The 21,197-nt window shown below is 42.6% G+C and overlaps 1 protein-coding gene across 3 annotated transcripts in view; it reads left to right on the top strand.

Moving 5' to 3' along the window:
* Positions 1 to 7,898, top strand: part of Rd3 (RD3 regulator of GUCY2D) — a 29,177-nt gene extending 21,279 nt beyond the window's left edge. For 2 of the 3 annotated variants that reach the window (XM_047521155.1, XM_047521153.1), the window contains exons 2-3: positions 4,011 to 4,323; positions 6,048 to 7,898. In XM_047521155.1, coding sequence (XP_047377111.1) covers positions 4,028 to 4,323; positions 6,048 to 6,339 — 588 coding nt within the window. In that variant the 5' untranslated portion in view covers positions 4,011 to 4,027 and the 3' untranslated portion in view covers positions 6,340 to 7,898. The remainder of the gene's footprint in view (positions 1 to 4,010; positions 4,324 to 6,047) is intronic. The other variant, XM_047521154.1, reaches the window with a different exon arrangement.
* Positions 7,899 to 21,197: the final 13,299 nt, after the last annotated feature.

The following is a 21,197-nucleotide window of genomic DNA, read 5'->3' on the forward strand; positions in this document are numbered from 1 at the left end:
CTGGCACCGGGACAGAAATAGCTCCCGCAGAAACCTGTCTCTGTAAAGCCCCAGCTCCGGCTGGAGTTGGGGAGTGTGGAGGGTGTAGAGGAGACAATTCAGAAACTCTCACCCCCTTCCCAGTGAGACCCCACCACTGGGCCTGAGATGCTCAGCACCCACAGATCTCAGGTGGGTGCACCCCACCAGCCCCTGCCCCCTGTCACATTACCCGCCTCTAGAGACCAACTCTTTTTATGTTCTTTTTAGTTATATATGACAGTAGAGTGCATTTTGACAGATCATAATACTAGAACTTCCCATTCTTGTGTGAACATGATGTGGAGTGACCCTGGTCACATATTCACATAGGAACATAGGACAGGATGTCCAACTCATTCTACGGTCTTTCCCATTCCCATCCCCACTCCCTTCCCTTCATTCCCCTTTAGAGACCAACTCTTGTCCTTAAGGAAGAGGGACCCCCATGAGACTGCACTTCGGGCTCTGTCCTTTCTTCTGGAGTCTGGGGGCTCAGGAGATTTGCCCACGTGGGGTCACTTCCCCTCCATATCAGGGATGAGGGGCTGAGATCTGGAATTCCTCACCAGACAGCTCCCACCCCCTTCCCCCAGAAGGAGCCGCCATGCGGGCACCGTCTACCCTCTCAGTCTGCCGAGAGTGATGGCCCTGCCAATATGAAGAACCGAGTGGCAAAGAGGCGACCGTGTGTGGGGAAGAGGATAGGGTGACCCCATGTATGTTTGGGAGGCCCCTTCATAGTGCAAGAAGGAGTCACGAGGGGGAAGAGAAGAAGGGTAGGCTGCAGCCAGGAGCTGGCTCAACACGCACATGAGCCAGCCACGAATTCTGAGGAGGCCAAGCATTCTCCATACGAATCTGTTCAAGTCGTTATGAAGGTATATTTCACAAAGAAGGGAGCAGAACATATTTAATACTTTAACTTAATTTGTAACTTAATAGTATTTAGACATAAATATATACCACATATATACATATAATTTTATGATATAAATAAATATACATTTTGGGGGGAGTACCAGGGATTGAACCCAGGGGCACTTAACCACTAAGCCACACCCCCAGCCCTTTTTGTATTTTATTTAGGGACAGGGTCTCAGTTGCTCAGGGCCTTGCTAAATTGCTGAGGCTAGCTTGAAATTGCAATGCTCTTGCCTCAGCCTCCCGTGCTGCTGGGATTACAGGTGGGCACCATGGCGCCTGGCATAAATATGCATTTATAAGTTATATAATAATTATATAATTATTGGAGAAATAATCATATCATCTAATTATTTACAATAATTTCATAATATAATGTCTGTATCTCCATATAACATTATTTATAAATATATACATACTTACATATTATGCAAAAATCTATCTATGGACATATGATTATGGTATGTGAGCCTCCATTTTTAGACCCCTTGCAGAGATGTAGGGTGGACATATTGCTCAGGCCCCCAGCGCACTGACCTTAGTGGCCTTGGTGTGGGTATTCTGGGGTCAATTTGCCATGGAGGCCAATGTCATCTTTGGTGCCTCGCCTTCCTTCAACCACATTTTTCTCAGTCACAGAAGGACCCTCTGTCACATGCCACTCTCTTGCGGTCTCCTTTCATCTCAAATGCAAACCTGCAGAAGAAGAAAGCAAGGCCCCTAAGGAGGGCAGTTCGTGACCCGAAGATAGGTTCCTCAGAAGTGGGTCTTAGGAATGGTGAGAAGTTGGTGGTGGGAAGGAACTCCCCACGTAGATTCATAACCCAGCTCTGTAACATACGTGAGCACACGTACCCACATGCATGTGCACACTCACACACACACACTGTTTTGTTTGGATCTGGAATACTCCCCCAAAGGCTCCTGTGTTGACTTGATCCTCAGTTGGTGGGGCTATTGGGAGGCTGCAGAAACTTTAGGAGGAAGTACCTAGTTCGAGGAGGTAGGCCATTGGGGGTGTGTCTTTGAAGGGTATATCTTGCCCCCAGCCCGTTCCTCTTACTCTCTCTCTTGACTTCCTGGCTACCATGAGGTAAACAACTTTGTTCCACCACACCCTTCCGGGTGACGTTTTGCCTCACCACAGGCCCAGAAACAATGGAGCCACATGACCATGGACTAAAACCTCTAAACTCTGAGCCAAAATAAATATTTCCTTCTTTAAGTTGATTTTCTCAGGTAGTTTGTCACAGCGACCAAAAGCTAACACACGCACACACACACACACACACACACACACACAACTGTAACTAAAACATCATGGCAACCCTATCCTATCTTTAATTCTGGGATTAATCCAAATCCATTAGAAAATAAGGATCCATCCATATATACATAATAATTATATAAAAATTATTGGAGAAATAATTATATCATCTAATTATTTTAAATAATTTCATATAGATATGTGTATATATATGTTCATGAAGTACTTATTGTGGGCCAGACCCTCTGCTGGGTGCTGGATGTTGGTGGGATGATGCACAGACAGGTTTTCGAGCTCAGTCTGAAGAGTCAGTAGGGCACACAGGACATCTTAGTGTGCTGTGACTGAGTACTGATGGGTCAGCACAGGGCAGCCTGGTAGCAGAGACAGGAGGCACCAGCTCCTAGTCAGGAAATACAGGGAATTCTCCTGAAGGAAGCAAAGTGTAAGCTAAGAGCTAAGGTGAGATTTGTCCAAGAACTGAAAGATTGAAAGTGTTCACTAAGTGTGTGCAGAATCTTGAAAGCAAGAGAGAGGGACAGCTCTCATGACCATACTGTCAAGACTGAGTTCCTCAAATCTCTTTTCTCTGCATCTGGAAGGTCTAGGCAGGAAGAGGATCATTCATGCGTGGAGGGAGGAGGATGCAGAAAGGGGAGGTGGAGCACCTTGAAGACCAGCTTTAGACTTTAGCTCAGGGATGGCACTTCCTTTCTTTGTTGTCAGAGGCACAACCCATTTCTGACGGACAATGGTGCATGGCAGACATTGCGGCTCATTCACCTATTATTTAATTAATTTATTTATCCATCTATTTAGTTGGTCAGTCCTCCACAAAAGTTGCACTGAGCAGAAACCTGTGAGAGTACAATGACAAGTTGGGGTCCCTGCTCTCATTTCTGATGCTCTGTTCAGCTAGTCCTTTGTACCGTGGCTGGATCCTCCACCTGGGCCACCTTCAGCCCCCTTGTCTGAAGCCAGCACTCACCCTTCTGGTTGCTCTTGTCCATAACAAGACTTCTCTGACTGCTTTCATCACTTAGAACCCACCAGGCCCCCATCCATACTGACTCTGCTTCGCCAGTCACTGGTACCTGGTTTCATGGATGTTGTAGTTTTTATTCATCAAGTCTTGTATCCCCTGGAGAGCAGAGTCCCTCTGAGCTCTCATGTTGTATCCCTCCACAGATGGGTACACAGGGCTTGATTGATGTGTGCTGAATGAAGGAATGATGACTGAATGAATACAGTGGGTAAGTTAGGTTTTATCAGGATAATGAGTTTATCAGTTCTACGTGTCCACGCACTAGGCCGGAGGCATTTGGAAACGGTGTTTTCCTGCTTGATTGGCACAGGACATAAGCATCTGTTCTAAATATGTGCGAGCTTGTGTGTGTGTGCATTTCCCTGCTTCAATCCTAGGGATAAAACTGTGTTCGGTCATGCACAGTGTGTTTCCTGTTTTGCTTGGAATTAGTGGGGATTCAGGAAGCAGTTTCTCTGGGCCCAATTATCAGAATGCTTTAAGAATCGTTATAACCATGAGTAAGTATATTACTTCTATGTGGTGCTTATAGTGTAGCAAGTTTACTCACAGCCTTTTCTCACAACAGCCCTGTCTTGTCCTATAGAATTAGAAATGAGTGCTCACAGAGGTGAAGCCAGCTACCCAAGGCTGCTCAGCTGTGAGGGCAGAACAGGTCTTTTCACCTGGGGCTCAGCTCTCCTCCCTACCCCTGGGTCTCCTGGATCTCCCCCTGATAGAGGCACCCAGGGAAGGCACACTTCTGTTCTGTCTCAGCAGGGCCTGGAGGGGCCATGTCCCTCATCCCATGGCTCCGGTGGAATGAGCCCCCATCCAGGCTGTCATCCAGGAGCCCTGCTGAGATGGTGCTGGAGACGCTCATGATGGAGCTGGTGGGGCAGATGCGAGAGGCTGAGAGGCAGCAGCGGGAGCGCAGCAACACGGTCAGGAAGATCTGCACTGGTGTGGACTACAGCTGGCTGGCCAGCACGCCCCGGTCCACCTATGACCTCAGCCCTGGGGAGCGGCTGCAACTGGAGGACGTCTGTGCCAAGATCCACCCATCCTACTGTGGGCCTGCCATCCTCAGGTAACCCATGGCGCAGGGAGGGGCACCAGCTGTTGAGCTGCTGGTTCTGACAGGGCCCTGACACACTTAATCTGTTAGAAGGAGCAAGACAGGAAGAGGAACTGAGAGACACAGGCTAGGGCTTGGGGTTGAGTGAGGTGGAGGCAGGTCGTGGGGGCATGTGAGTTTTGATGGGTGAGGACTCAGGCCTTCAAGGTCTCTGTTCTTCCTGCCAGGATTATTAGTATCCTGGACTTCAACAGCTGCCTTCTCTTTTGTCAGTTTATCATCATGATTACCTTCTTAGAGGAGTTTTCCCAGACAATCTCCACAATTAGTGTCTCCATGTTCTTATTTCACATCAGTCTGCCTAAGGTGTGAAGGAGTCTATGTGAGTATGTGTGAAGGTTCAGGGGCCCTGGGGCACGGGACATTTAAAGCTTTGATACAACAATGTTCCTGAATATAAATGTAACCTCCCTGAAGTGGTAGCCCACACATCCTGTCTCAGCAAGATTGACGAAGTCAAAGAAGCATGCAGTTAGTCCAACAACCAAAAATGATTTCAAAACAACTCAAGTTATGTTTATCTGTATTTCTCTTTGTAAAGGAATACAAAATAACACCAAAACATTTTAACATTCCCCTAGATTTGAGATTCCTCAAATCTTCCTTTACCCATCTCTTTAACCAGTTTATGCATCTATGGTACACCTTTCCATTTGCAATGCCTCTTTAAAATGCCTTATCCAGTCCTATCCTTGCTCCTTTGGTTATTGTAGTCTTTCTAACTTTCCCCCTTTATCTAGGCTGAGAATCCTAGTCACTCCCCTCCATTTTTCTGATTTTGTACCATGGAAGCTCCCCAAATATACCTACTCCAGAAGCACCTGAGGAGGGTAGGGTGCTGATGGGGAAGTGAGCTGCCTACCAAGCCTCCTAAGCGAGAGAAAAGCTGGAAACAGGCACAGGGTAACTGCTGTCCTGCCACATTTCCCATCTCACATCATTGCTAAGAAGTTTGCAAAGTCCTGACTCTCAATATGAGGGAGGAAACCAGGTATTAAATGGACTCACTAACATTGATTCTTGAGCTCTAAGCAAAGACTTTCTAGGCAGCAGAAACAGATTGGGAAAACGCTCAGGGACCCAGGTGCAAACCAGACCTGTGGGAACCCCATAGGCTCCTTCCTGGCCATAATGCAGGGTCATCTGGGGAAGTAGCAGGAGGAGCCCTAGGTGAATGGCCAGCTAGCTCCCCTTCACCCAGAAGGTGACAGTGAAGCTGTGGGAGGAATATCACAGGGTAGTGACATAATCAGATACGCATTTCAGAGAGATCACTTAGGGTAGTGGGTGAAGTAAAGGGAGAGTGTCAGCTGGAAAGTCTTACACAATAAGGCTGCCACAGCAGTGGGCTCCCCGAAATACTCCAGCATTGACCACCTTAGGTTAGTGTCAGGATCTTTAAGTACTTGGGTGCATTAAGCCTCTCTGGTAGGTAGAAACGGTCCCCTTTTACAAATGAGGACGCAGAGGCTCATGGAGGCCAGAAGTGGCAGAACTGGGGTTTGACTTCAGGATGGGCTGGGGAAATCGGGGGTGGGGGTGGCTGTTTGATTCCAGGACTAGGTGAAGTGAACTAAAGGGGAACTGACCACTGGGAGGCACGAGCAGCCCCTCAGGGTTAGAGGCCCGGCACGTGCCACCCGGCGATGGCCCCAAGGCGTCCCCTGTCTGTCCAGGTTCCGGCAGCTGCTGGCCGAGCAGGAGCCTGAGGTGCAGGAGGTGTCTGGGCTCTTCCGCTCGGTGCTGCAGGAGGTTCTGGAGAGGATGAAGCAGGAGGAGGAGGCCCACAAGCTGACGCGCCAGTGGAACCTGCGGCCCCGGGGCAGCTTGGCCACATTCAAGAGCCGCGCGCGCATCTCGCCCTTCGCCAGCGACATCCGGACCATCTCGGAGGACGTGGAGCGAGACGCGCCACCGCCGCCCCGCACTTGGAGCATGCCTGAGTTTCGGGCACCCAATGCAGACTGACCCCGGCCACGCCCCTGTTCAAAGGCGAGAGCCTGGCAGGAGGACATGATAGGCCGGTGACCTGGTCGTCGGTCCTGGAACCTCTCCCCTTACCCCTCATGAGGAAATCAGAGGCGGCCCTATCCCAAAATGCTGCTGTAAAATGGGACGACCTCTCCCCATCCTACCCTCTTCTGGCCATGGACCGAACCAGGGGAGTCAGGGCGTGGAGCTGCTGCCGCAGGCGGCCCCGCCCTCCCTCGCCTGCTCGAGATGCTGGAGCTGCCCCGCCCCCCACCTCAGAGTCTCGAGGTCTTGACAGAGAGACCTATGCCCCATCTCCATCTCCTTCAACGAGGTGCCCTATCTTTTTTGCAAGACTTGGGTGCTCACCCCAAATTCAGGGATATCCCATTCATCTCTTCCTGGGTAATGATAAGGGACTTGTTGGATGGTCTCCATTCTCTTTAGTGACTGACTGATCTCATCCCTGGAGGGTGGGTCACAGCCTTGTGGACGGGCGGAGCCGGCAGATGCAACAGACCACTGGATCCACTCTTGTCAGCTAGTGAACAAGGAAACTGAAACTCAGATGGGGTAGCTTCTGTCCTAAAGTACATCCAGGTCCACACAGGCAGTGAGATTGTTCCTGTAGTCTCTGCCCCTGAGTCCCTGAATCCTGGGCTATGATGGGACGTTCTAGGGGAGCATCTCCATTCCAGTGGTCTGAGCAATGCCTCCCCTGTGTTGGGGGAAAGTGGCCCTAACTACCAGTGCATGCTCAGAAAATGCAAGTGGATCTTAATAATAAAATAAGTAAAATGTCAGAAGGAAGTGAAACGATAGGGAGTAAATTCATATATTCACTGCAAGCTCAGTGGAAATCCACCCCCGTTTTTTTCTGGAGACAGGGTGTCACCATGTTACCCAGGCTGGTCTTAAACTCCTAGGCCCAAGTGCTCCTCCTGCCTCAGCCTCAAAAATATCTTGATTTTGGATTATTTTTATTCAAATCTGAACAGAAAAATCATAGAATGGTGGAACCCTCTCATTCAGTGCTATCAAGATGAAGGAGCTGATTGGCTTATTAAATAATTGGGAGAAGTTGAGAATCACATAAAGAAAATGTACACCTTAAAATAAACATGTATTTGATTGGAAGACATTGAAAAGTTCATTCAATCCCCAAAGTTTGGATATAGGTCCAGGTGGTGTTCCCTTCTCTGAACTCACATGTATGGGTTGTGTGACAGGAGTCCCACACAATAACAAGAACAAGTGGCCTTAACGAGTTTTTGGAATAAACAGAAGAGACTCTTGGCAAGCAGCCACCCAGCTGGGAATGACTGTTGAGGGAGAGCTAAAACAAAGCCTACAACCCAGTTTTCTGGGGTGCCCTGATGAGGTTACCATGATTTTTAAGAGGAATGGAGGGTCATGGCTCACCTGGAAGGAGGTTCAAGAGGCTGGTTCAGAGAACATCTACTATTTTCCTTATTCCCTATCCACTCACACATACCTGTTCTCCCCAAAGAAAAGGAAGACCTCAGGCTTCAACCTGGTGTCCTTTTTAAAAAAAGTTCAAGTGACTAGACTGCCAATTAAAACCTTCTCTGCCCGCCTCACTCATGAGACAGACAGAACCCACCAGCCTCCTCAATGCCCAATGTCCTGCTGCAGCTGATCCCACAGTGGCGCTCAAACTCGCCAGGGTCGGGAGGTTGTTCTTCTGCATTCAGGTTGTTAAAGGAACTAATGATATGTTCCTATTTCTGTTTTTTAAAACTCGGGAGCAATGCCAAAAAGGACAAAAGAGTGTGGGAGCCTTCTTGTGACTCAGATGAGTGACCGGCAGTAATGAGAGGGGAAGGGTGGGGCATACTTGGGACTCAGTCTGATGTCCCTGAGCACTTGGCTCAACACTAGCAGCCTCTAGAGGGGGTGGCATGGGGGTTGGACTTACGACTACTTTTTATTTGACTTTGTGGTGTTTTTGACTTGTTATGAAAAATTTCAAACTAACAAAACAGGAGAGGGAAAAAATTAAGGAGCCCATATACATCCATCACCAAAGTTTAACAGTTATTAGTATTTTGCTATGTTTGATTTTATCCATTATCAAATTTTTGTAAGGTATATTAATATAAATCCCAGACATATGACACTTCATTCCTGAACATGTCAGAGTGCACGCCAAAGGAATAAGACTTTTTTCTAACTACAATACTGCCATCACTTCTAATCAAACTAACAGTAATTCCTTAATATTATCTAGTACTCAGTTCATCTTCAAATTTCCATTATTATTCCCAACAAATGATTCTTGCAGTTTATGTCTTTGAATGAAGATCTGATCCAGCCCCACCTATTGACAAGATCTTAAGTTGCACATTGTTTTATACTTGGTCATATGGTATTATTTATTTCCGCTGTAGGACAGAGGGTCTGTGGGACATTGATGCTGATGTACAATAAGTTAATTACCTCTCCCAAGTGATAATAATTCTGCAAGTGATAGTGACAGTATATGTAATATGACTTTCCATTGGATGAAAACACTTGCCACATCCATATGCTTTATTTTCTGAGATATGTTTGCAAATAGTGACCAAAAACCTTTCCCCTTTTCTTGCCATTTAGAAACTAAACACTAAAATGTATCAGAATAAATCAGGGGAAACATCAATTATTCACAAAGGTAGGTAACAATAATGGGTTATGGCTATTTTTGATGGCATTATTCATCATGTAAATTTCAGTCTATGTCTTAATGTTCCTCTGGAACCCTCCAAACACAATGTAACCTCAACATTTATTCATCAACAATTCACTTTTGACAATTATTTTAATTTAATAGCTTGACTCATTTGTCAAAAGTGGATACCAACATCTGTTTCTTTTTTTTGAATAATATTACGTATTGTATTAAATTAGCATGATAATATCCAGTAAAGAGCTAATCTAAAAATGAAAACAATAAAATCATTTCTTTATTATATTTAAGGCAAAACTAATAATGATTTCTTAAAACTCCCTGAAGATGCTCAAGAATTTTTATATTACTGAGAAAGGTATTCACAAGCCAACAGAGATTGCAAAATTTTCTGGCACATTTTATGTAATTATATTTCATTATAGTGAACCCCTTGCTGGAACAAATGCAAAATCCTACCATCCTGGCTGGAATTCCCTGCGGGGAGAACTACATTCTAGGAACAAGCTGTTCTCAGCATGAGCTCAGTGCTGTGCTATCTGCTTAGAAGCCACTTCTGGCTCCTGACCAGGGCCAGGGGCCTCTGCTAGGTTCTCACCAAGTGTCCAGGCTCCAGAACCCAGGGCAAAAGGGGATAGAGTTGAGGTTAGTTTAGCCTGTCCTTAACAGAAAGGAAACAGAACCACCAGGCAAAAATACTTCTCAAAATGCAAAAAAAGGAATGGGAGAAATACATCTTCTAGTCAAATAAGCCAGCCCTACAATATGGCTATGGATAAAGAGGGCATGGTCAAAAAGAAATTCCTTGATTAACATATGAATGATCCTTCACAGTTTACTAAGAGTTTTCACCCACATTATCTCATTTGATCTCTACCAGGAGGTGAAGTACATTATGTTGAGTCTCAGGTTACATGTAAGTAGTCTGCCTAGAACTGGAAGCCGGGGTTCCTTCTGCATGCTGCAGTGCCTTTCAGCATTATATATCCTATGTGTTCCCTGAACAGCCCTCCAAATCCTCCTTCACTGTATTTATCACAAAGTTGTAAATATATATGGTTCACTTTCCTCCCCCATCATTTTCCTGCCTCTAATAGCTCATGAAATCCTTAAGTGCAGGAACCAGGTCTTTTATGCCTGTGTCCCTACCTTCTGGGCACACAGTAGATACTTCACAAATGTGTTTAAGTGATGTGTTCATATGGACACCAACACAGAGCTCACCCAGGGCAGAGGCTAAGGAAGAGTTGGACAAACATTGAGGCATTTCTGAAGTATCTGCATCGTTCATTAGTTTGTAAGTTCTTTTAAAAAAAAAATATTTATTTTTTAGACTGCATTTTGATCCATTGTACACAAATGGATGGATGGGATTGGAGAATATCATGCTAAGTGAAATAAGCCAATCCCAAAAAACCGAAGGCTGAATGTTTTCCCTGATAAGTGGATGATGATATATAATGGGGGTGAGGGGTGGGGAGTGAGAGTATAAGTTCTTTGAAGCCAGTGCCCATGTCTGATTTTAGTTTGTACTTCCCACAATAGGCTTAACCCTTAGTAGGTAGTCAACACACTTTCTAAGAATTCACTTGTACAATCATCAAACATACACACTCCTGTTTATGTAGGAACCATAAAGGAGATGGGGCAGGGGGCAGTTACTTGCAACGTGTTCCAGCCGGATCAGACAGAGCTGAGCTTTTAGTTCTTCTCTGAATCACTCCAGAAGGCTTCCTGGGGAGATTTCCCAAGGGCTTCTTTGGTCAAATGACTGAATTGCATGTAAACTCAAAGTGAATCCGGATTGCTAAAATCCCTTATTTTCCTTGTACAATGTGGGCCTCAAAAAAGATACTTCTGCTTAATATTTTGATCTTCCAGGCTACAGGTTCTCTGGAGAGAGAGGTAGATGACTCTGGAAATACAGTTGCACATCAGGTAACAGCAGTTGGGTTAGTGCAGACCACACATACAACAGTGGCCCCACTGTTGAAAAATTCCCATCACCCAGTTTCCTCACAACCATCTTAATATTGTAAAACAGTACCTTACTCATGCTAGAAGGGACGCTGGTGTGAACAAACTTAACATACCACCAGTCCCATAAAAGCAACACGTGTAAAAGCACTAAAGGGCATTTGTAACTCCTAGCTTTGCAGGCGTGAGATTGACTCAGTCACACAGGGCTCAGAAAGCCCACACATGGTTTAAGGTTTTGCTGTTCCCTTGAAATTCTTTTAAACAAGAGGCTTCAGATTTAATTTTGCACTTATGTAGCTGGAGATTATGTAGCTATTCCTTACAGCTTCCATAATTGGGACTTCCAGATTCATACAATAGAATTTCTCCTCCTCCTTTTCTTCCTCCTCTTTTTCCCTTAGTGTCTCCCCACCACCACCTTCTCGCTCTCTCTCCCTTCATCTTGTGTTCTGCCCTCCTTTACATGGTGGCTGACTATTCTTTTGGTCACATCACTCTCTCCAGCTAGGAAAGATGACTGCTGGGACCTAGGCTGATGTGACTCCAGTTTAGCACTCCCAACACCGCCAGATATTCATCCCAGAGAAAGACCTTGAACAGATGTGAAAGGCTCCACAGTTACGTGATGCCCCCCACCAAAACCAACCTCCCCAATCCTCTATCTTCTTTCCCCATTCGCTGGCTGAATGGAGAGGACTCCAAGGCCTTGGAAGAGAGGCAGCCACAAGATGAAAGGGACCTGTGTCCCTGAATGACCACATGGAATGAAACAGGATTTACAAATACACTTCTATTAGTCAAATCACCAAAATCTAGGAATTGCAGATGTGGGGATTATTGATCTACCGCCAACACACACATTAATTGCTCCTGCTTAGGATGACTGCCACCATCCTAGGAGTAGGTACCATTGCTGGGGATGGGGTGCTACGACCCAGCTTGGATCACATGCCTGTCTGGGAACCTGGAGTGCCAGATGACAGCCCCATGGGAAACATGTGAATTAAAAGGGGGTCTATTGCTACAAAGACGTGGATGGGAAAACAGATTAGATTGCTTCCTCCAAACCAGCTCCCAAATCTTCAAATGAGAGCAGTCGAAATCTCAAAGGTCTAAAAATTACTCTGTGGAAATCTGAATAGCTCAATATTACAATGGTTTTCCTTGTAAAATCATTTTTGTTCTTTCAAAGAAATTAAAGTACCCTGTAATCCCATACTGAGGTAACTCACAGAAGCTTCCACCCAGTCTATGTTCTTGCTTAAAGGGTCATATTAAAGGCTCCAAATGAACGTCTCATGGATGAGAAAACTAGAAAGTCCCTCTTCCTGTCTAATCTCCTGCTGCCATATCGGTCTTCTGCCCAGGTGTAGATATACACAAGAAGAAATGAAACAGCAACTGTTTGTTTTCTGAGAAATTTTAACTTCTCTCTCTCTCTCTTTCTCTCTCTCTCTTTTTCTTTCATTTTTCTTTTCTCTGCCATTCCATCTTTGCTTAAAAAGTTACCTATTCTGGCAGCACACTGGCCTAGCATGCCCAAAGCCTTGAGCTCTATCCCTAGCTCTGAAAAATAAAAAAAAAATAAAATCTTTCTGCTCTTTACTCATGAGTAGAGTTTTGCCCTTAGGAGGGGAAGAAAAGTTTAATAGCACATATAAAATTGTTTGAATCTTTTGGGCTGTGGAACATTCTGGATTCTCCCTCTTATATCTTTGCAAAACGCTTACCTCTTTGAGGCTACTTGTTCATCTGTCTGATAAGCACAGCTACCCTGTCTGCTTCCCAGGCTTGTGGGGAGGTTAAAATAAGATCAAATACTTTGCAAAGTACAAAGGAACTTAAAATCTAAGATCTCACAGTTGTCTATGACAGTCTTCCCTTCAATTAGAATGAATAACAGGAAGTTAATTGAACACATGCAAGAATCTTTTCACTTTTCATCCTCCTTCCCCTGGAGTATCCTAACTTGGCTCTTTATCCATTGTTCTTGAGCTCAATACCCCTAATCTTTTGGATCTGTGGTTCTCATGCTTGGCTGCACATTAGATCACCTGGGAGCTTTCAAATATCTCATACCCAGTTTGCATCCTAGACTGACTAAATCAGAAACTCAGAATGGGACCCAGGCATTGTTTTTTCTAAATGTTTCCTGTTGATTCCATTGTGCAGCCAAGGCTATAAACATCATGTTTTTGGATAATGCTTTCTGCTGGCCTCTCTGAAGCTATATGCCTGACTGATTTTATCTCAATAAGAGATGAATACACTTTGCAACTACTATGATAGCCTTATGTGATATCAGACAGATAATTGCAAGACCACGTATCACATAACTGTCTATTATTTATGATGGATGTTTCTCATCTCCTTGGCAGCACTGAGGAGTTGCTTGGAGGTGAGATGAAATTCTGCAAGACATGCTGCAAATACCATTTTATAACAACTGCAAAGATGGTGAGGATCATGGGATTTGAGCTGTTTCTTATAAACCCAAAAGAACATAATTGTAGAGGATGACAATTATCTGATGTCTATTCATAAGGCAGAGAGGAGGGGTAGGGAAGAGATTGAGAAGGTTAAAATGCAACAGGTAGGAGTGACTGAATGGGGATGGGTTGTGTAGAACCCTCTCTTCCCTTCTTTTTGTGTCAAGTGGCAGAATTGTGAGGCTGCTGACAAAAGCAAGCAGAAGGACACCCTTGTCCTTAGAACAGGTCACTTGTGAAGTGCTATGATCTGTTGGGCTAAAGCCACCTCCAGACACAAACCAGTTCTGGGAACCAAGTTTGTTCTTCTCTGCAGAGGCTGTGAAGGCCCCCTGGTGGTCATTGAAGGCCCAACCAGAGTCCACCCAGGTCGCTGTGAATCAGCACCTATAGCAGAACAGAGTGGGCTCCGGGTGCACTGTTCCTTCCCAGCTGGGGATAGCTTCCTCTACAAGTTTGCTCAGGGTGGCTCTTGGCAGGACGAGAGGGCTGGGCAGCAGCTGCTGCAGCATCGCATCCTTTCTCAGCTGCAGAAGCAAGGCACCTGCTATGTCGTCTCCAAACTGTGTGGCCCAGTAACTTAACCTTGGTTTTCCCATTTGAGTAATATTTATAATACGCTGTTGTGGATATTAACTGAAATCAAGACATAAAACTTTTGGAAGAAGTGTTATTCTATTAGTCTCTCAATACATGCTCAGGGGCGCCTTACTGTGGCATGGCACTTGCTCACCTGCTCTCTAGGTCCTCAGTGGAGCATGGTGTAGGCTGTTTCCCCAGCTCTGGGTGCCTCCCATCTAGCACTCCATCATGTCGCCTTTCTTTGATCCATCCTCCATTGACCTCCATCCTCTGGGAGGGGGATGAGGCAGGAGCATCATTTCTAGTGTAGCCAGGAACTAAGCAATTTGTACAACATCAAACAGCATATCCCTGGCAAGAAAATGACCTGTCATTTTGGGACACTCATTGTGTGTGCCAGGCACGTGCTGAACATGGTGCACATGTGATCTCATTTAATCCCCATAAGGAATATGAGATGATAGGTATTTTTATACCCATTTTACAGACAAGGAAGCAGAGGTATAGATGGTTTGTGACTCCTTGAGGTTATAAAGAGAGAGACTGGCAAAGACAGAACCTGAACCTATTTCTCATTGACCTTAGAGACCTTTCAGTCTCCTTCACCAGTGACTTGAATGTAGGCCTCTCAATTCCTAGAAAACTACTTCTTTCACAACACTACTCTAGGAACCACTTAGCAAACCCAGATAGAAGAAGCAAAGTACTTGGTGTTTAGTACTACCTTCTCTTTGTTTAGATGCATTTCTGCTTAGAATAATTTTTTTGTCTAAAACTGACTAGCCAAGAGTATTTACTTCATATGACTCAGTCCTTCCATGGCCATAATCAGCTGATCCCCAGGAAAATATCAACCTCCACTTGTTCTCACAGCAGATTTCCTGGGAAGAAGAAATATAATTTACTTGCTTCTTTCCCTTTCCCGTTTACTTAGGTGTCATTATCCTTTATACTGCGAGGTGTCATTTGGGGGTTTTATAGACCCACTGAAATGGACAAATCACTGATAATAACCCAGGAAACCCAAGAATAGATAACAGATGTGGCCTGAGTGCCTTCTAAGGTATTCAAGTGCATTCACCCTGAATGGCTAAGACATCTAAGAAAGAACACACAATTCCTTAGCCGAGGGTGTTTCTCCAACCTGACTCACATAGGAAGCAAATGTCTCTTCCTGGACATGTGCCCTTCTCCATGTGACTTGAGCTTTTCACAGTATGGTGACCAGCTTTGGAGGGAGAGTGTTCCAAGTGCAAGCATTCCAGACAGATGCTACATGACTTGGTAAGACTTGGCTTTGGAAAGTTCACAATAACACTTGCTTTGTTCCATTGATCACATAAGTTACTGTGGTCAGCCTACTTTCAAGGGAAGGAGAAATAGGCCCAACAGGCAATTAGGGTACATATTCCCTCAGCAACATTGAATTTTTTCTCTTTGTCAATTGGATAGCCAAAATATTATATTTTAATTTACACTTATTTCATTATGATAAAGATTGAACATGAAAAGGGAAATGTATTAGCAATTTGAATGACCTTATGAACTGTCTAGTCAAATATTTTGGCTCTTTCTCCAATCGATCTGTTAGGGCCTCATATATTAAACCATTTTGTCCCATTATCTCTGATGTTGAACATTTATAAGAACTTAAATATAAATATAGTATATTATATAATTATATAATTAAATTATAATATAATAATTATTACATAAGCTCTAGATTATTATTTCCAAACTATTTTAATGCACCTGTGTCAGTTTCTTGAAATATTTACAGAAGGGCTGGGGAGATAGCTCAGTCCGTAGAGTGCTTGCCTTGCAAGCACAAAGCCCTGGGTTTGATCCCCAGCACCCAAAAAAAAAAAAAAAGAAACATTTACAGAATTGAGAACTTGGGACTGAATGGGTTAATATGACAGTTTGGATATGAGATGTCCCCCAAAAGTTCACATGTGAGATAAGGCAAGAGAATTTAGAGCTGAGATGATTAGGTTATGAGAGCTTTAACCTAGTCGGTATATTAATCCATTTATACAGATCAACTGGGCATTATCTGTAGGCAGGTGGGGAGGTGGCTGGAGGAAGTGGGTCACTGGTGTGTGTGGGGGTGTGCATTTGGGGTTTATATTTTGTCCCTGGTGAGCAGAGCTCTCTCTGCTCCTGGTTGTCATGTCCTGAGCTACTTTCCTCCTCCACACCCTTCCCCCATGATGACCCTGGGCCCAGAGCACTGGAGTTGGCTGTCTATGTACTGAGGTCTCTGAAACCATGAGTGCTAAATTAATATTTTTCCTCTAAAATTGTTCTTTCCAGGTCTTTTGGTTACAGTGACTAAAATAGTAAAATGACCTTGACATGTTAGAAGACAGGGTTTTCTCCTTACCTTATCCCCTTCTTTAGTGGAGGTGTTAGGAGAAGTATCAGCTTCCTGTCCATCAGCCTCTGCTGATGGAGAAAATGGGGAGGAAAACAACTTGGTAGGAACAAATCAGCCCTAAAGTTCAGGTCTCTTCATTGTAATCCACAGTTTTTTTTTTTTTTTTCCTACTAAACATATTTAAAAAAATATTTTTGAAATTTTCTTCACTAATATTCCTTCTCTTGTTTTCTACTTTTTACATGATTCTTTCAGTCTATTTAACTTTTACTCTGGAAAGCATTATCACAATTTGATTTACCATCAGCACTAATTATGTGGCAAATAGAAGTTTGAAGTTAGAAAAAAATCCAGAAAGGGATGCACTTCTTCAGACCACATCTGGTCATACTGCCTATGTTACTATCTCCTCCAGAGGGCACGGTTTCTATTTTAATTGAACTATAAATGACAGAAAATTGTTTGAAATAACTAAAGTCTAATGCCCACATTTTATTATGCCTTTTGAAAAGACCATGATTATCCCATAATTATGAAAATTAGTCTTCCTGGAAAAAAGAAAACAATACATTTTTAAACTAAATTGCCTTTATTTTTTCAGTAAATACAACAATGAACAACAAAACTGTTTTCTCTGCTGGTACAGTTAAGAAATGTCATCATTTTAACAAAGAAATAACTTTCTTGATACATAAACACTAGATGCCCAAGACAACATAGGAGGGAATGATGTCTGTCATCGTTGGCCAAATTATCTTTATAACCAAAGATGCTTAACTTACAATTAAGCAGGTACAATCCTATTACAATTTTGCTTTAAGTCAGTATCAGTGGGGAAAAAACTTCTTTAAGGAATTCCAATCAGTTACACCACTACATTATGTTAATACGAATAACATTTTAAACTCTAGCAAAGAATGGGACTCAAGATTTTTAAGTGGTTTGCCTTAATAATGAAATAACAATATCTCAATTTCCAATTGAAAAACTAAGCCCTCTCTTCCATCCTTCACTTTTTTTGGATTCTGAGGATTGAACTCAAGGGCACTCAACCACTGGGCCACATCTCCAGTCTATTTTGCATTTTATTTAGAGACAGGGTCTCACTGAGTTGCTTAGTGCCTCCATGTTGGTGAGGCTGGCTTTGAACTCACCATCCTCCTGCCTCAGCTTCCTTAGCCACTGGGAACATGGGTGGGCAGGTGTCACCCTGCCAGGCCCATCCTTCACTTTTAACAGGAGCCTGTTCTAAAGGTAACTACCAAATATATGTAGACTGGCTACACAATCACCCCCAAACTAAATGAGGAAGAAGTCCAAGTATTTGTAAAACTGTCAGAAGCAACACAAAGGCTGCCCTGGACATTCTCCCTGTATTTTTATTTTATAAAACACTAAAATTATTTTTAAAGCTGAAAAGTTTTACTTGGAAATTCCTAACCAGTATCTAAAGTGAGAGTAAAGGAACATTACATCATGTTCGTAAACCAAACACTATTTGTAATTATGAAATTCTATACTTGTTGAAAGAAGGGACATAATTGAAAAATGGAAACATAAAACCTGTGAAGAAAAACTACAAAAGTATATGGATAAGCCTTTACCTTCCTCATGTGATCTGTAAGTCTTCTGCTTTGTGTAGGATTGCAGCAAAAGCATTTTCTATGTAATTATTAGGTATAATATTCAAGAGACGAAACTCGTTCTCTTCCTTCTTTTTTTAAAATTTTGTTTTATCGGTTCTTCTTAGTTATACATGACAGTAGAATCCATTTTGATAAAATTATACAAGCACAGGATATATCTTATTCTAATTAGGACCTCATTCTTGTGAGTGGGTCTCTTCCTTCTTTATAAATTGGTTGAATATGGAATAAGCACTCTGCAACTGACTTGGACTTCAGGCTCCCAAGTGTTGCATATGGGCCTTCAAAAAGAAAATATGATTTCCAAACTCTTTATTTGTGGTTACAGAGGATGCAGACTGGTTTTGTGAGTCTAGACTTGGTGCAAGAGATGTTCCATTCTTTGAGCTCTTTGATGTTTCTGTTGGTTTCTGCTGGAATTTGCATCCTTCTTTGATTAGCTTACACCAAAGGTTGAATTTTGGAAATCAAAAAGTTTACCTGGTTTCAGCCCCTCTGCATACAAAAAGTAGATTTCATTAGAGTAGATTCACTACTTGCTATATCTACTTATACTTTTCTTAATACTGACAATAAAAAATAAACTTTGCCCATCATTGTGTTAAGATGAGAGCATTCTGAAAGTAATTTAAATTAACACTAGAGTTTCAAATTCCCAGTGAATGTCACTAAAGTAATAAGACAGACTGACACTGGGAAGGGAAGAAGCTTTAACTCTGGGTGAAGTTCAGTATCTATTATAACAATTATGAAGGAAAATATTCAAAACTTGGAAATAAGGTTAAGTGATAGCCACATGACATTTTAATGTCATGCAATAGCATTGTTTAAGAAGGCTGCCAAGTTGGGCACAGTGGCACACACCTGTAATCCCAGTGACTCAAGAGGCTAAGGCAGGAGGATTGCAAGTTTGAGGTCAACCTCAGCAATTTAGCAAGATCCCAGTAACATAGGGAGACCCTGTCTCAAAATTAAAAGGACTGGGAATGTAGCTTAGTGGTAGAGTGTCCCTGGGTTCCACCCCCAGTATCAAAAAAAAAAAAAAAAAGGAGAGAGAGACTGCTGAGCAGTCATGTAATTCCCAGGGAAGGTAATTTTAACACAGTACTTTCTATGGGAAACAAACAACTCTACAGTTAGAAGCTAACTCAAATGAAATTGAAGATTCTGGCTTCTTGCCCCCACAGGACTTTAACCAGTTTTATACCTAATTCAGTGATCTTATTTCAGCACTCCTTTTTTCTTCCACTCATCATAAAAACAACAACTTCCAAGTTTTTTTAAATATTACACTTTTTAAAAAATATTTTTGTTTTAGTTGTTGATGGAAATTTATTTTAATTATTTGTTTTTATGTGGTTCTGAGGATCGAACCCAGGGCCTTACACATGCCAGGCAAGTGCTCTACCACTGAGCCCAGCCCCCACGTTTTTTTCCCCAAGTTTTTAATATTACCATTTAAACTAGATTTTTCCTCCTGCTATTTCCCTCCCTCACTGAGTTAAATAAAACTTTGGTGCATGCTCCCTTTGTTTTTTCGGAATTATGTTTTTAAAAGGATAAGAATTTTGCCTTAAATCACTGGCCAGAATTGTGCCAAATGGCTATTCCTGGCTTCAAGGGAGTCTGGGAATTGATTTGAAGATTAACTTTTCAGTCTTTGTAGGCTAAGAAGGGGGAAGAACTTTTAAGAGAGCAAACCTGCCAAAACTGCCACTAACTGAATGTGAATGTGGTGGTGATGGTAGGGGAGGGGAAAGAGAGAGAATTGAGAATGATCCCCAGGTCAGGCTTGGGTAGTAAAATACTTTAAAAAGGAAGACTGAAAGAGAAGCAAGTTTACATTTTATCATTACTAAACACTGAGAAGTTAAAAGCTTCGTTTTTATTTTTTTGAGATGACACTCACTGATTTATCCCTGACATGTGCAACTGTTATGTGCTAGGGATTTTAAAAGGAAAAAAAGCCATTGGAATTATCAAAATCCTTATAATAGTTGATCAACTTTGTAGCAAATTTCAGTCTTTCGATTTTATAATGAAATGCCCCACCATAATGAAATAATTTACAACAGAATGTTTGCAAAGATATTAGATTTATGGCCTCCATGAAAGTTTTTCAGAAAAGTGACTTTATTAGGTTCCTTTTACTATAAATAAACACATTTTCAATGTGGGATTACTTAGAACTTTCAGTAGAAGTGTGTATTGAATATAAATAAAATGTTTCATGGAGTAAACATACCTTTTCATATGCAATGGTTATTTTGAGATTCTTAACTTTTAAATTGCTATCAGAAACAATTTTATTCTTTTTTTTCCTAGGAAACAGGCCCTCTATATTTAAACCTATTATCTGACAAACAGTAATTACATAACTTGATATGGTTCAGTTACTTATTAAAAGGATTCTACCTCTTCTACAATTTAACTAGGTGATTATGTGGCAATAAGAACACAAATCAGGGCTGGGGAGATAGCTCAGTCGGTAGAGTGCTTACCTTGTAAGCATAAGGCCCTGGGTTCGATCCCCAGCACCAAAAAAAAAAAAAAAGAACACAAATCATACCAGGTGGGTTGATATTATAGCACTATTGTCTATGATTTACCAGAGCTCTCTACTGAGTATGAAACTTTGTCAGAGGACTGAGGCAGAAGCCTAGGAGTTGGAGGCCAGCCTGGGCAACATAGTGAGACCCTGATTTAATAGCAACATGAAGAAAACTTGTGTACTGCCAAGTCTACCTGAAATCCACCTGTCTTGATCATACTTATTTTTAAGTAATCATCTACTTTGTAAAACTTTTATTTTCTAAAATTTGTACGGCCTTAACTTATAGGATTTTGTGCATAGTACTAAAAAAAACACCTGAGATGCCCCTTTAATAAGATTTCTTCTATTAAAACATGAATTTTTACAAAACTGTCTTCCAAATTTTCCATATCCAGATACCAGGTCATGTAGATTCCACCTGTGCAGTATTTCAATTATCTTCCCTTTTCAACCCCACAATCATTGTCTTTAGTCTGATCTATAATGGGCTGTATTAATATATCTCTTCCTAATTAGGTCACAACTGCTTTTTTGT

This window comes from Sciurus carolinensis, chromosome 12 (assembly GCF_902686445.1).
Source record: "Sciurus carolinensis chromosome 12, mSciCar1.2, whole genome shotgun sequence".
NCBI lineage: Eukaryota > Metazoa > Chordata > Mammalia > Rodentia > Sciuridae > Sciurus > Sciurus carolinensis.